At 37.3% G+C, this 13448-nt stretch overlaps 2 protein-coding genes across 4 annotated transcripts in view; both read left to right on the forward strand.

Moving 5' to 3' along the window:
• bend7 (BEN domain containing 7) overlaps positions 1-5833 on the forward strand; it is a 7299-nt gene extending 1466 nt beyond the window's left edge. The window contains exons 2-9 of the mRNA XM_027161435.2: positions 959-1033; positions 1113-1379; positions 2453-2584; positions 2672-2964; positions 3300-3525; positions 4206-4319; positions 4414-4464; positions 4757-5833. Of these exons, the coding sequence (XP_027017236.1) occupies positions 959-1033; positions 1113-1379; positions 2453-2584; positions 2672-2964; positions 3300-3525; positions 4206-4319; positions 4414-4464; positions 4757-4791 (1193 nt within the window). The 3' untranslated portion in view covers positions 4792-5833. The remainder of the gene's footprint in view (positions 1-958; positions 1034-1112; positions 1380-2452; positions 2585-2671; positions 2965-3299; positions 3526-4205; positions 4320-4413; positions 4465-4756) is intronic.
• A 905-nt stretch (positions 5834-6738) lies between these two features.
• On the forward strand, positions 6739-13396 carry sephs1 (selenophosphate synthetase 1). 3 transcript variants are annotated; one of them, XM_027161834.2, is made up of 10 exons: positions 6739-6893; positions 6995-7082; positions 9183-9431; positions 9794-9897; positions 10255-10362; positions 10448-10602; positions 10737-10827; positions 11059-11158; positions 11241-11453; positions 12336-13396. In XM_027161834.2, exons 3-10 carry the CDS (start codon positions 9239-9241, stop codon positions 12548-12550), a joined length of 1179 nt encoding a protein of 392 aa, XP_027017635.1. In that variant the 5' UTR covers positions 6739-6893; positions 6995-7082; positions 9183-9238; the 3' UTR covers positions 12551-13396. The 3 variants fall into 3 exon arrangements, with proteins under 3 accessions (XP_027017635.1, XP_027017636.1, XP_027017637.1); XM_027161835.2 differs by lacking the exon at positions 6995-7082 and having other exon boundaries at positions 6762-6893; XM_027161836.2 differs by lacking the exons at positions 6739-6893; positions 6995-7082 and adding an exon at positions 7115-7433.
• Positions 13397-13448: the final 52 nt, after the last annotated feature.

Here is a 13448-nt window from a genome sequence, read left to right on the forward strand (position 1 = left end):
AACATAACGAAGGATAAACGTATCTAATGATTCGGCTCACTTAAATATAAAAGACAATGATGACACAATATAGATCAGGTGTGGAGACAGGGAGGAGCAGACGAAGGCGGGGCAGACACGTGACAAGAAAGGTAAACAAAGGCACGTGGCCAAAAGTCCGGGCTGAGTCCTGACAGCCAGAAGCTACCAGTATTTTTTTAACATTCAGTCTTTGTTAAGACATACTGCCATTTTTTGTCCATTTTCTTCTTCTATTCCATGTAAGGAAGGGAAACACTCAAGGACAGAGTGGTGGAGTGAAGCTTGAGGGAAAGTGGAGTTAATTTTAACAACCCAAAATTTTGCTATAGAGGCATAGAAGCGTGTCTTTATATGTTTTATTCATCTTATCCCAAAACATGCATGTTGTGTAAGAGTCACAAAACAAGTTCGTTCCTGTTACAATATTTTATAATAATTTACAATAATTATTAATTTATATTAATAATTATAATTTATTATATATTTATCACAATAATTTATTTATTTATTTATTTATCTATCTATCTATCTATCTATCTATCTATCTATCTATCTATCTATCTATCTATCTATCTATTTATTTATTTATTTATTTACCACTCATTCATACAGTTTTTGGCTGTGTATGTTATATGATTCTTCATTAAACTATTATGAATATAAGAGCTGCCACATTCATAATCACTTAAATCACAGATCACAATCTGTTTAGAAATTAATCACCACTAAAGGAAAATTGGAGAGGCATTTCTCGAGTGTAGCACCATCTGCTAATAATAATATGTCTGCCATCTATTGTTCTTTGAGGAAAAACATAGCATACATACACACATGTACACTGTTAGATGTTCCAAACATTAAGTGTGCTTTTATATATACAGTATATATAAGTTTTAATAATTTTGAAGATAATACTGAGCGAGCCTTCTTTCTCTAGATTTCGGACATAATTCTGACAGTATAGAGCACATGGACACGGACAGTGAACCTCTGGATACTTCTGAGAACGAAAGTAGGCTACTTTAAATGATGTTATGCTAATAAAACATGTACGTAATGGGTCTTGAAGTTTTAACCCCCATTTCTCTCAGCTTGGTTTGGCGAGGAAGGCATCGAGATTAAGAAGCAGATTACGGGCATGATGCGCCTGCTGAAAGATAACTCAGGCCGGGTGTACCAAAGAGTGGGAAGCGAGGGGGAAACTCTTAAAGAAGAGCCACAAGAGGAGGGTGTGAGCTTTACTTTAAATCCCAAGCAAGGTCCTGAAAATCCTGAGCATGCCTGGAAGTCGGTGTCTCACAGTCAGCATGACACACGACTGAAAACCCAGAAGATCCTTGACCAGGGCAAAAACAGAGGTGGGTCTCATAGCAGAAGAATTGGTTTCAGAGTAAAACTAGACCATTCAAAACAAGTATATTATAGTAAAGAATAAATGCCAAAATGTGATATGAACTCTATTGATCATACTTAACATTTCCACTTTGTACAAGCTGTTCCTGAAAGGCCCCAAATTTTGCATACATATCTAAAGAAGCATCATGAAGAATAAGGGGTTAACAAAACTGTCCTACACAATTTCAGGAAAAGCATCAATCAGTAAAAAATATTTTGTACATTCAAATGGTATTTATATTGTGGGAATCATAAGATATAAAACCCAATTCCATTTCAGTTCTGTATTTTCACACTACAAAATCTATAATGGTCATATAAATACATATGAATACTTATTATCAAGGAACGAGAATACTTCCAGTTCCCAAATATGTCAGCTATTGTATATTATCATATTGTTGATGTGTGATCTAACCATGGTAAACACCCCCTATCCAGAAATTATATGGGAATTTACATAATATACATCAGCACTTGAAAAGAGTCGCAGGAAAACCTGAAAGCAGCATGAATAATGGTAACTTAACAACAATTAACTATGAACTGCTCTATAATCATGTGCTTTCCTTCACACCATTCAAAACTCATCTGCTAAAAAGACAAGTACAGAGATACAGAAATGCATCTTAAAGCATTTTTGACAAATCAGAAGAACAATACGAGCTTGTCATGTTTAGAGGAAGAAAGATAGGTTGCATGTGTGTATATTAACTCTGCAAATGTTTATTAACTCTTTGCATGCTCGATGTATAGGTAAATGAAACCACAATGTACCCTAAAATTCAGAACGAGCTACTTTACTTTTTAAGGTCAAAAGGGAAGCATGATGCACACTGGAGGCAAAATGAAATGAAAGAAAGATTTAACCCTGCAGCTGTGTAATTCAAAATATCGTCTAGACGGTCTAGAAATTTCTCTTTCTGACGCACCCACACACACAAAGTCAAGTAACGAGCCCATTGTCTAGTGTCCTTGCATCACTATTCAGAATGAGTGTGGCATTCACAGGAGTGTGTGTATGTTCTGTCCTCAGACTCGACGCTATTCCATGTGCCTGCCAGCATGATGACAGAGTCGAGCTGCTGCATGTGCAATTGTAAGAGCACACTGCAGGCCATCTTACTGGAGTTACGCACAATGAGAAAACTCATGCAGACTCAGAGAGGTACAGCATCACACATACAGTTCACACAACCAAAGACATCTTGTTTTTATTTCACTCTTTCATTCACCTGTCTTATGCAATCTTTAGGCCCTCTGGAGAAACAGCGTGTTGTGGCCAGCACATCTACGACCTACAGGAAAAGATCTCATAAGAGGAGGGCAGGTCAGAGAATAATAGCGTTATCCCCACCCACAGAAACACCCATACCTATACAAACTCCCATGGTGGCCGAATCATTTAAGAAGATTTGCCATGAAACAATTGAAAAGAAAGAGGAAGAAAAGAAAGAGAGGTCCGTGTCATCCCCTCCGCTGACACCCATATCTAATCCGCCACCATCAGCTCATTACTGTCTGAACAAAGATCAGAACTGCACAGAGGTACAGACAAATGTGTTTGCATGTGCGTATGTTGTGTGTATTTACTGTATGTACTTTTATAATCTAAAATAATTGCCACCATTAAAAAATAAACAAAACAATTTTTTTTGCTCCCCCTTTATTTATTTATTCATTTATTTATTTTTTATTTTTTAACGCATATTAATTATTACATTCTGAACTTTACACAAGGATGAAGTAGGTTTATAGCAACAAGTTAAAAATAAAAACATTATGAAGGTTTCTTGTTGCCTGTGGATATTAATATTGTAAACAGTGAATAAGCTATAATAAAAAATACATGGTGTGAAATATCTGTGCTGGTTCTCTTGTAGCTGGAGGTGCAGTTGGCAGAGGAATATGAAGTGTTCATCCCGAAGGCACAGCTGGACTCTATCCTACTGAACTATACACGATCAGGAAGTCTTCTCTTCCGTAAGCTGGTGTGTGCCTTCTTCGATGACACAACACTCGCTAACTCGCTTCCCAATGGCAGGCGAAAGAGGGGTCTGAATGACCAGAGGAAAGGACTGGACCAGAATATAGTGGGAGCCATTAAAGGTGAGTGAACATGAGTACATGAGGGCAACAAGTAAACAAAGTAACTGGCAAATATTTCAGTATTCACTAATATATACAGTATAATTTTTCTTCCCAGTAATAGTGTGTTAATATCAAAATTAAAATACCATTGTGATTTTTAAAATTGTATTATCTGCTTTAGTAAATTCGGTAAAGTATTTCTAAATTTCAAAATTAAAAATGTAATTACATACAATAAGCTCCACATACCAGAAGAGACAGTGACCATCAGCGTTTATTCATATTAGTTTAATGCATATCTCATCATCTCATTCTAATGCAGTGAAACACACAAAATACCAATTAGATTCCTTACTCGTTCCTGTGGTTCAAAATGGTTATAACATGAATGATTAATGTAGTTAATTTGCTGTCCAGCTTCATCCCCTTTGCAGTCAGTAGAACCACACCAGGTTACTATGTAACCCGGTTCCCTGAGAAGGGAACAAGACAGTGCATCATGGCTGTTCCTATAGTACCGAGCCGTGATGCAGAGTTGAGTTCAATTTCATCAAAGCAGCACCCAGATTTTTTGTAACAGTAAAAACAGTTACCGACCACTGCACATTTACCATCATTACGTTTGTGATTGATGTGTTCTCTACCACTGTATACTGCTTCACCTGATCTCTTAGTTTCATACCGCTGTCTGAGTGTAGTGTTCACAGAAAAATACTGCATGGCAAACAGAATTGAGAGGCTTCCTGGTCCAAGAGACTGGGTCCAGATCCTGCAAGATCAAATCAAACTGGCTCGACGGCGCTTAAAAAAAGGTCGGTGAACATTAACTGTATCTTCTGTTATTGCTTATGCATTAACTTTTTGTTATTAATCGTAATGTACTGTATTGTGTGTGTGATTGAACAGCTGAGACGACTACAGACTGTGATGAGATCAGGACTTGTACATATGAAACAGGTACGCAGATTGACAAAAAGGCTTGAAGATGTTGGTGGAGCCAAGATGCATTCCTGAGCTAAAAAAGATTTTTAATATTATTTTATAATAATAATAACAATAATAACAATAATAATAATTATTACTATTATTATTATTAACACTATATTTAGGTCCCTGTTTCAGTATTAAAATATGAAAAAAACAAAAAAAACAAATAATAATAATAATAATAATAATAATAATAATAATAATAATGTTTGTCTTATATGCAAGTGTGGGATTTAGATCATGCTTTTGCTCTTTGCTGTAGGTGCTGATTGTCAGGTAGCTGTGCAAAATACTTAAGATGACTCATTTGTTTCTCATGGAGTTCAAGCGGTTCGGACTGCACCGTGTTCCAGTGATGTTTAAAGTATAATCAAAGGCCTCAATTCGTACAAGGGCTTAACGGCTATAGGCAGATGAAAATATGCCATTTAGTTCATCAAGGACTAGATGAACTTGTTTATTCAACAACAGAAACCTCCCTTAATCTCTGAATTCTCAACATTCTATTTCTATGTTTCAATACAAAAGCTTCTTGTTCAATTGTGTCGTTTAAATGTGTGTGTGAAAGTTTATTAATTGTTTAGTTGATGGCATAATGTAAAATGTGTTTTCTTATTTCCTTTACTTCACTGCAGCACTACACAAAACCAAGCTCTGATGTTAAGAAATGTATGACTGTGTGCCTTTAATTTGTGCAGCGGTATGAAGGAAATCCTCTGCAGTTGGGATGTACCGATCGAAATTGATCCTTTTTTCCAACATGAGACTGATATCAGAACAATAAGGATTTGCAAACCTCTAAGACTGACTCAAAACTGACATACATTTAGTGACTGATTCTAGTGACAAGAGTTTGTGGTATGTGAAAAATCAGAGGTGTGATGGTGGATTAATTTATGACAAGCTGCATCCTGTGTTCATCATCAGAAAAAAATTATGTTGTGGCAAATATTTCAAATCCGATCTGATACCAGTTCAGCACTTCAGGCTTGTATCAGCCCTGATATCGGTAGAGAGCTAATGTACTAATGTCCAACAGTATTCTACAGAACATTTGACATAATCCAATACCATTTTAAGCTTGTGTTTGTAACATCCTCTTTACGCAGTAGACAGTGTATCAGTACTGTAACCTCAAGAGCTGTGCCTAATGATTTGTGCTAAATTTCTCCTGGTGTAAGAGGATGTGTTTATGTAATGTGCACAATTGTGTGAATTATGTCCCACATCTTAGTCATATGGATTTAAACACCACTGGATTAAAACTTCTTCATTGTTTATTGTCCTCTGTGCACAGGTTGTCAGATGTTTAAAAATAAAAAAAAATAAATAACCTCGACCATTTTGTCTATGGGTTTTATTATAATCGTTTAACATCTATAAATGTTACTGAATTTTCTTCGAGAAAATAACTTAACTCGTTACATTACGTTAAACACTAGATGAACCTGTTGTGTCTGGATTTTATTTCATTGCTTGAACTAAACATTAGACAAAGCAGCTTTTCAGGAATCTACACGTATTCCCCTTGAGATAACATTTGGAGGGAACCCTAAGACGAACCAGACTCAAAAGTAGTAAGTGTATTGTGAGGTTGTTCTATGAGATGATTGTGAATAAGAGTCCTGACATAAGCACAGGACGGTCTTTAGGACTACAGCAGCAATGTAGGTATAAATCTGCAGCATGTAGTGATTATACACTACAGCAAGGGTGATATTTAAACCGGTTAACTGGGATTAAATTGGTTTTATGTCAAATCAGATGGCAGATCTTTACGGTATCGATGCAAGACAATCCACAAATCCTTATTCGCTACAACAAACAACATTAACATAACATAATAAAGTAAATAATGTTAACAAGGTACAAAAAGCACAAGTCTTTAGGTTGTTTATTATCATAAATAGGTAAAGTAAGGATACAATGTTGAAAATGATCATACCTTAAAAGTTATTATTTAATTTAATTATTTTAGTGTAAAGTTTAGTAACTTTAAAACAACTGTGATATGAATTTAACTGGAAAAAATATATAAAAATAAATAAATAAATACATACATATTTAAATTCACAAGGGAATCTTCTGGGATTTAATACAACAAGAAAATGTTATTAGAAATATACAAACCTGAAACAAAAACAAAACACTTTTTTTTTTTTTACTATTTATTTCTTAATTTTATTTAACCTGCTCATTCACTTTGAACCTAATAAACAGTGGACAAAAGGCTCAATTAAAGGTACATAGCGTTTATGGTTTTCTGCCGACACACTTAAAACTCTTAAAAGGGGAAGTCATGGCGCCAAAGCGCCATATTAGGACCCTTTGTGCTCCACGGTATTTACTGTAATTCTTCTTCAGCTCGTCCTGTACGCGTGTGAAACTGAGCTCAAAGGGTACGTTTCTTTTCACCGGTACTAAACCTTACCGTGTGCGTCGCGAATGTTAAGTAATTCAGTGTAGAATGCTTGATAAATCGTGTTTTGTTTCTCATCAGGCGGTTGCCAAGGCGCCCGTTTTGCTCGCATTGCATTGTGGGAGCGTTGCCTTTTCTTCTATCGGGAGGCGCCGCTAAAGCGAAACCGGTAAGCAGTAACGTAGCTGTACAATTAAAGGGGAAATGGGGTCGAAATAAAACTGTGGCACAGTGCTTAAAGTGCGAGCAGAGCTCCTTTAGTCGCTCACTAATGCGCCTTAATGCGTGAAAATGGCGCAGAAGGCGTTAAATGTGCGGTATTTTGTGTTATTTTGAGTGTTGTAGCACACCTCTAATGGCGTGGGTGCCTTAAGGGTTAAATTTTTCAGCCGCCGACATTTTATAAACAGTCCAGCACGAGACCTATAAAAGTTTAAGATTTGTGTCTATAAACGCACGTATTAGTGTAGTGCATGTGCGGAGAAAATCGTCCGCGTTATTATACGCTATGCAGAACGAGGTGTGTGTGTGTGTGTGTGTGTTTGTTTATAAAGCTTACTACAACGTGTGTGTGCGTCTCGGTTTGAGCGCGCCTTTTTAAAGGGGAGTAGACTAGAGGATGGACCTGTTCATCACATCACATATATATAACTGTAGAGGATGGACCTGTTCATATACTGTATATATACACACACATATATAACTGTAGAGGATGGACCTGTTCATATACTGTATATATACACACATATATATATAACTGTAGAGGATGGACCTGTTCATATACTGTATATATACACATATATAACTGTAGAGGATGGACCTGTTCATATACTGTATATATACACACATATATATAACTGTAGAGGATGGACCTGTTCATATACTGTATATATACACATATATAACTGTAGAGGATGGACCTGTTCATATACTGTATATATACACACATATATATAACTGTAGAGGATGGACCTGTTCATATACTGTATATATACACACATATATATAACTGTAGAGGATGGACCTGTTCATATACTGTATATATACACACATATATATAACTGTAGAGGATGGACCTGTTCATATACTGTATATATACACACATATAGGATGTGATGAACAGGTCCATCCTCTACAGTGTGTGTGTGTGTGTATATATATATATATATATATTTTACACACACACACACACACACATATATATATATATCTCAAACAACCTGAATATAAACCCTTTAACCACCAATTATTTGTAAATCAAATATTTATTTAAATTAGGATTATAACGCAAAAGGGGTACAGTCTGTATTCATAGTATCCGGATTTAAACCAGAGGCTTTAAAGTAATTATTTTTATTTAATTTAAGGTTAATTCAATATTAATCTTACCACTGTGCACTATAGAGATATTTGCAAGGGTTATTCTTTCTTTCTTTTTTTTATCTATCTATCTATCTATCTATCTATCTATCTATCTATCTATCTATCTATCTATCTATCTATCTATCTAGTATTATGTTTACTTGGTGTGTGTACGAAATCGCATACTGTGACTGTATTATCACACTACAATTGATTAAGTAGCTACTGCTTGATACAGTATGTAATGATCAGTCTGTGTGTGTAGTATGAATTCACTCCGGACATACTACATCCACATGTTGGCATTGTCATGTGACATAACCATAGCATCATTACATCATAATCTATAGGTTCAGTACTGCAGAATCATTGCTGTAGCAGTAGGTTATCTTAGTATTTCTCACCAACTGTTTGAGTACTGAGAATTCGGGCATACTAGTCCTAGTATGTTAGCAGGTATATTTGAATGCAGCACTGGCTTTCCCAATTATTATAATTTCCTAACTTGTTAACAGCCCAGTAACCTAATTTAAACCACTGAGCTTTCATATTAAAAAAAAAGAAAGGAAGAAAAAAATCACATGCCCTATTTGGTTGTGTTAGTGTACAGTTTAATGTTGTGGGACGTATGCAGGATAAGTTGGTTAACCTTTTTAATTCAAGCAGCTCTAAGGTGTCATTTCACCAGGCTCCCTTTTCTTTTTCTATTTCTGTATCTGATGTATGCAGTTATAAGTTGTAGGATGTTATATCTGTAAACTGGCCAATAAGTGCATAGGACACAGACTGTATAGGCCAATGTATGCTTGCTTAATTTTGTTCTCTCTCTCTCTCTCTCTCTCTCTCTCTCTCTCTCTCTCTCTCTCTCTCTCTCTCTCTCTCTCTCGCTCTCTCTCTCTTTCTCTAGCTGCTGTTCTCTAACGTGTTGTGTGGACTGGTGCGGGCTTCGTTATTCTCTCCACTATGTCAGTGCGGGAGGCTTTTAACCCAGAGAGTTATGAGTTGGACAAGAACTTCAGACTAACACGCTTCACAGAGCTTAAAGGCACCGGGTGCAAAGTCCCTCAGGATGTGCTACAGAAACTTCTGGAGTCGTTGCAGGAGAACCATTATCAGGAGGATGAGCAGTTCCTTGGGGCAGTTATGCCCAGACTGGGTTTGTAACAGTACATGTTACTTATTTCCTTTTTAGGGTTCCAAAAATTTAAAAACTGTCTTCATCCATGATGCTTCATTGTATACTAGAGCATTTGGACTGATATTAGAGGTGATTTGATAAATTGAGATATTGGCATAGCGTAAAAATGCAGGTCGTTTGTTACCATTAGTGCAGACTAATACTTAATACTTATTAAGTATAGTTTATTTTAAAACTATGTTGAAAGGTAAGACTAATATGAGCAATATGTTCCGTTTGTCTACTTTGTGCAGCCCTAACTGATAGTGCTAGATTATTTTATATTTATATTGTTGATTGGAAGTTTGGTAATTAAATTTAAGTGCGTGTGTGTGTTACAGGCATCGGCATGGACACCTGTGTGATTCCTCTGAGACACGGAGGCCTTTCACTAGTACAGACCACAGACTACATTTATCCTATAGTAGATGACCCTTACATGATGGTACATTGGACTGATAAATAATACTGTGATAAATAAAAAAAAGTGTGGTTTATAATAAACGACAAATTGACAAACTTTTGAATTTTTTATGAAAAAAAGCTTCCTTAATGGTCATTTTTAAAGATAATTTGTGGAAATAATAGTATAAAAGTTCATCACCTTTTCTTTTTTATGTTTTACCGGCAGGTCATTTGCAAACAAAAGTCCTCATACATTATCTCGTACCATAGAAACATCATCTAGAAAACCAGTGTGTGATATTCACTAATGGAATGCTTTTATTTATCATAGAAATAGTAGTTAAAATATATATTTTTAATACAAAGTAACCTACACGGTATTCTTTTCCTCCCACAGGGCAGAATCGCATGTGCTAACGTCTTGAGTGACCTGTATGCTATGGGAGTGACTGAGTGTGATAACATGTTGATGTTGTTGGGCGTTAGTAACAAACTGTCAGAAAAGGTAAGGCGTGGAAACATAAAGAACAAGTAACGTTGTTCTGGCGAGTTACTTTTGCTGGTGTGATTTCTGAAATGTGTATGTGTAGGAGAGGGACAAGGTGATGCCACTCATTATCCAGGGTTTTAAGGATGCAGCAGAGGAGGCAGGGACCTCAGTAACCGGTGGTCAGACAGTTGTGAATCCCTGGATCGTACTTGGAGGTGTGGCCACAACGGTCTGCCAACCTAACGAGTTCATCATGTGAGCAATTTTCTTGCCTTCTTTCCAAATTTCCGTATCTGCTTCACTTCCTTTTATATCTTGCTGTTTTGCTGAGTTTTCTTGTTATTATTGTATAATAATATTGTATCGATATGCATGATTTCGTGTGAAAGGCCAGATAATGCAGTGCCAGGTGACGTGTTGGTTCTCACCAAACCTCTCGGCACTCAGGTAGCAGTCGCAGTGCATCAGTGGCTGGATATTGTGAGTCTGCTTCCTTTATTAACTTTACGCTTATATGTACTATAGATATACTTAGAGTCCAAGATAGGCGACTCGTAACGTTTTGACCCCAGTTGGTTTTTAATGTGTTTTGAAGAGAACTTCTGAAAGTTGCTGATATAATATTTATCTATGTCCAAATACTAGTGGTATCATCATCAATCGTCTAAAAAGTCTCATTTGTGTGTTTTTATTTCTCTCTGTGTCTCTCAGCCAGAAAAATGGAACAAGATCAAGTTAGTAGTGACACAAGAGGATGTGGAGCTAGCCTATCAGGAGGCCATGTTAAACATGGCCAGACTCAACAGAACAGGTCAGTAAAGGACACTTACCAATCCCATTCACACACATCTATGTTGACACTCATCTTCCCTCTGCCGTGTCTCTGTCTCCAGCGGCAGGTCTGATGCACACATTCAACGCACACGCTGCCACTGACATCACAGGTTTTGGTATTTTGGGTCACGCTCAGAACCTTGCCAGGCAGCAGCGCAGCGAGGTCTCCTTCGTCATCCATAACCTACCCGTCCTCGCCAAGATGGCCGCCGTCAGCAAAGCCTGTGGGAACATGTTTGGCCTAATGCATGGCACCTGCCCCGAGACCTCAGGTGAGGGATCTTTAGCTTTCAGATACACAGAGTTTTGTTTAGTTTTGTGTCTCAGAAGCAAAGAATTTTGAAACACTATTGATTCTAAAGGTCTCTACATACAAAAATACACCGTAGTCATCTACGTTCACTACAACTAATTAGATCTAGTGTTCTCTTGACGATTAAGCAAGTGGTTATTCAAACAGTGTAATATACATCATTGTGGCTAAAAGTATGTGCACATACTTTTTTTGAAGCAGTAGCATTACAATTTCCCTCAGTGGATCTGAGGTCCAAACATTGTACCAGCAATGACCATGCCCCTTTGCACAAAGTGATTTCCATTAAGACATGGTTTACCAAGGTTGGAGTGGAAGATCTCAAAAGCCCTGACCTCAGCCACACTAAACACCTTTGGGATGAACTGGAACACCAACTGCGGAAAACCTTCCCGGAAGTCTGAAATAGTAGATAATAGTTTGACTGAAATGGTGACAGTTCAAAAGACTGCTTTATGCCCAAACCATAAATACCACCAAATTAGTATATGACAATAGAATGTGGCAGAGAGTTTAAATGCGACATCACTGCCTCACAATTAATGTTTATGTCATGAAGCTTATGTATTATGTATTTTTCTGGTGGGTACAAGATATACCTTTATTCATCCCACAATGGGAAAATTTTTTCAATGGACTCAATTTTTCAATAGTATGAGTGTATGTGTAGGTGTGTGTGAACTGCAGTATCATTAATGCACTCTCTGTAAATACTACAGCCTTCAATCCATTCAGCTTTCTTTTTTAACCAATGTTTGTTATTATAAATCTGCTTAAATTACAAAATTATAAATTACTTACTTGTCAGCTCACACTTTCACGTTCTGTTTTTCCCCTGCAGGAGGCCTGCTGATCTGTCTTCCACGTGAGCAAGCTGCACGCTTCTGCGCTGAGATCAAATCTCCGAAATACGGCGAGGGCCACCAGGCCTGGATCATCGGCATCGTAGAGAAAGGCAACCGCACAGCTCGCATCATCGACAAACCCCGCATCATCGAGGTCGCACCCCAGGTGGCCACGCAGAACGTCAACACCACCCCAGGAACTACATCCTAAAGCTGAGCCTACGCCTCCTGAACATTTAGCACACTCTAACACCAACACAGCGTAGAAACACACACCACCTGCCCACCACGACCTAACGGCAGATACTACATGGACACGCTTACAATTTGAAAAAAGTAACAGGGAATTTAAAGTCCATTGCTTTTGTTTTGGCCTTTTTTTTTGTTTGTTTGTTTGTTTTGCATTGCGTCTGTTTTCTGTTACAAAATGTTGCAGAAGCACCCAACTTTAAGACAGCTTCTACAGTAAATACTGTATATACTGTCGATTCATTATGAATCTCTTCTACGGCTCTTCAATCGGAAATTACGCGCCAAGTTCACGCCTAATGCCCCAATGAAATGCGTACATTGTAGCATTATATATTGTTTTGCTTTGGATGCTCCATGTGCTAGCAGTTGTTCAGACTGCAGCCAATAAGATGAGCGATAGAAAAAGTGAGTATATACAGTTTTTTTCTACTTTCACTTTTGTATGACGTGTCCCTGGACGAATCGAAATAAAGTGACCCTTGCCTGGTTTCGAATGGGCTAAAAGAATCAGAAGTAATTAAACACCATCCCATCTTTCAAGGTGTACCATGTCTACCCAGGAAGGCAGTGTGTTGACATTTTGTCAGCGAATGTAAACAGTGGAAAGGCAGTTTATATATTGTAGGACTTTCACTGTTTCTTACAGAAGTCATTACATTCTTCTGTGATAGAGCTGAGCTTTTTATATTCCCCTAAGAATACCCAATTATTCATTCTCTCTCTCTGTCTCTCTCTCTGTCTCTCTCTCTGTCTCTGTCTCTCTGTCTCTGTCTCTCTCTCTCTCTCTCTCTCTCTCTCTCTCTCTGATTCACCAACAGTGACAGTGACATATATCTTTATGCCCCTGAATAAATCTG

This window comes from Tachysurus fulvidraco, chromosome 13 (genome assembly GCF_022655615.1).
Source record: "Tachysurus fulvidraco isolate hzauxx_2018 chromosome 13, HZAU_PFXX_2.0, whole genome shotgun sequence".
NCBI classification, from domain to species: Eukaryota; Metazoa; Chordata; class Actinopteri; order Siluriformes; family Bagridae; genus Tachysurus; species Tachysurus fulvidraco.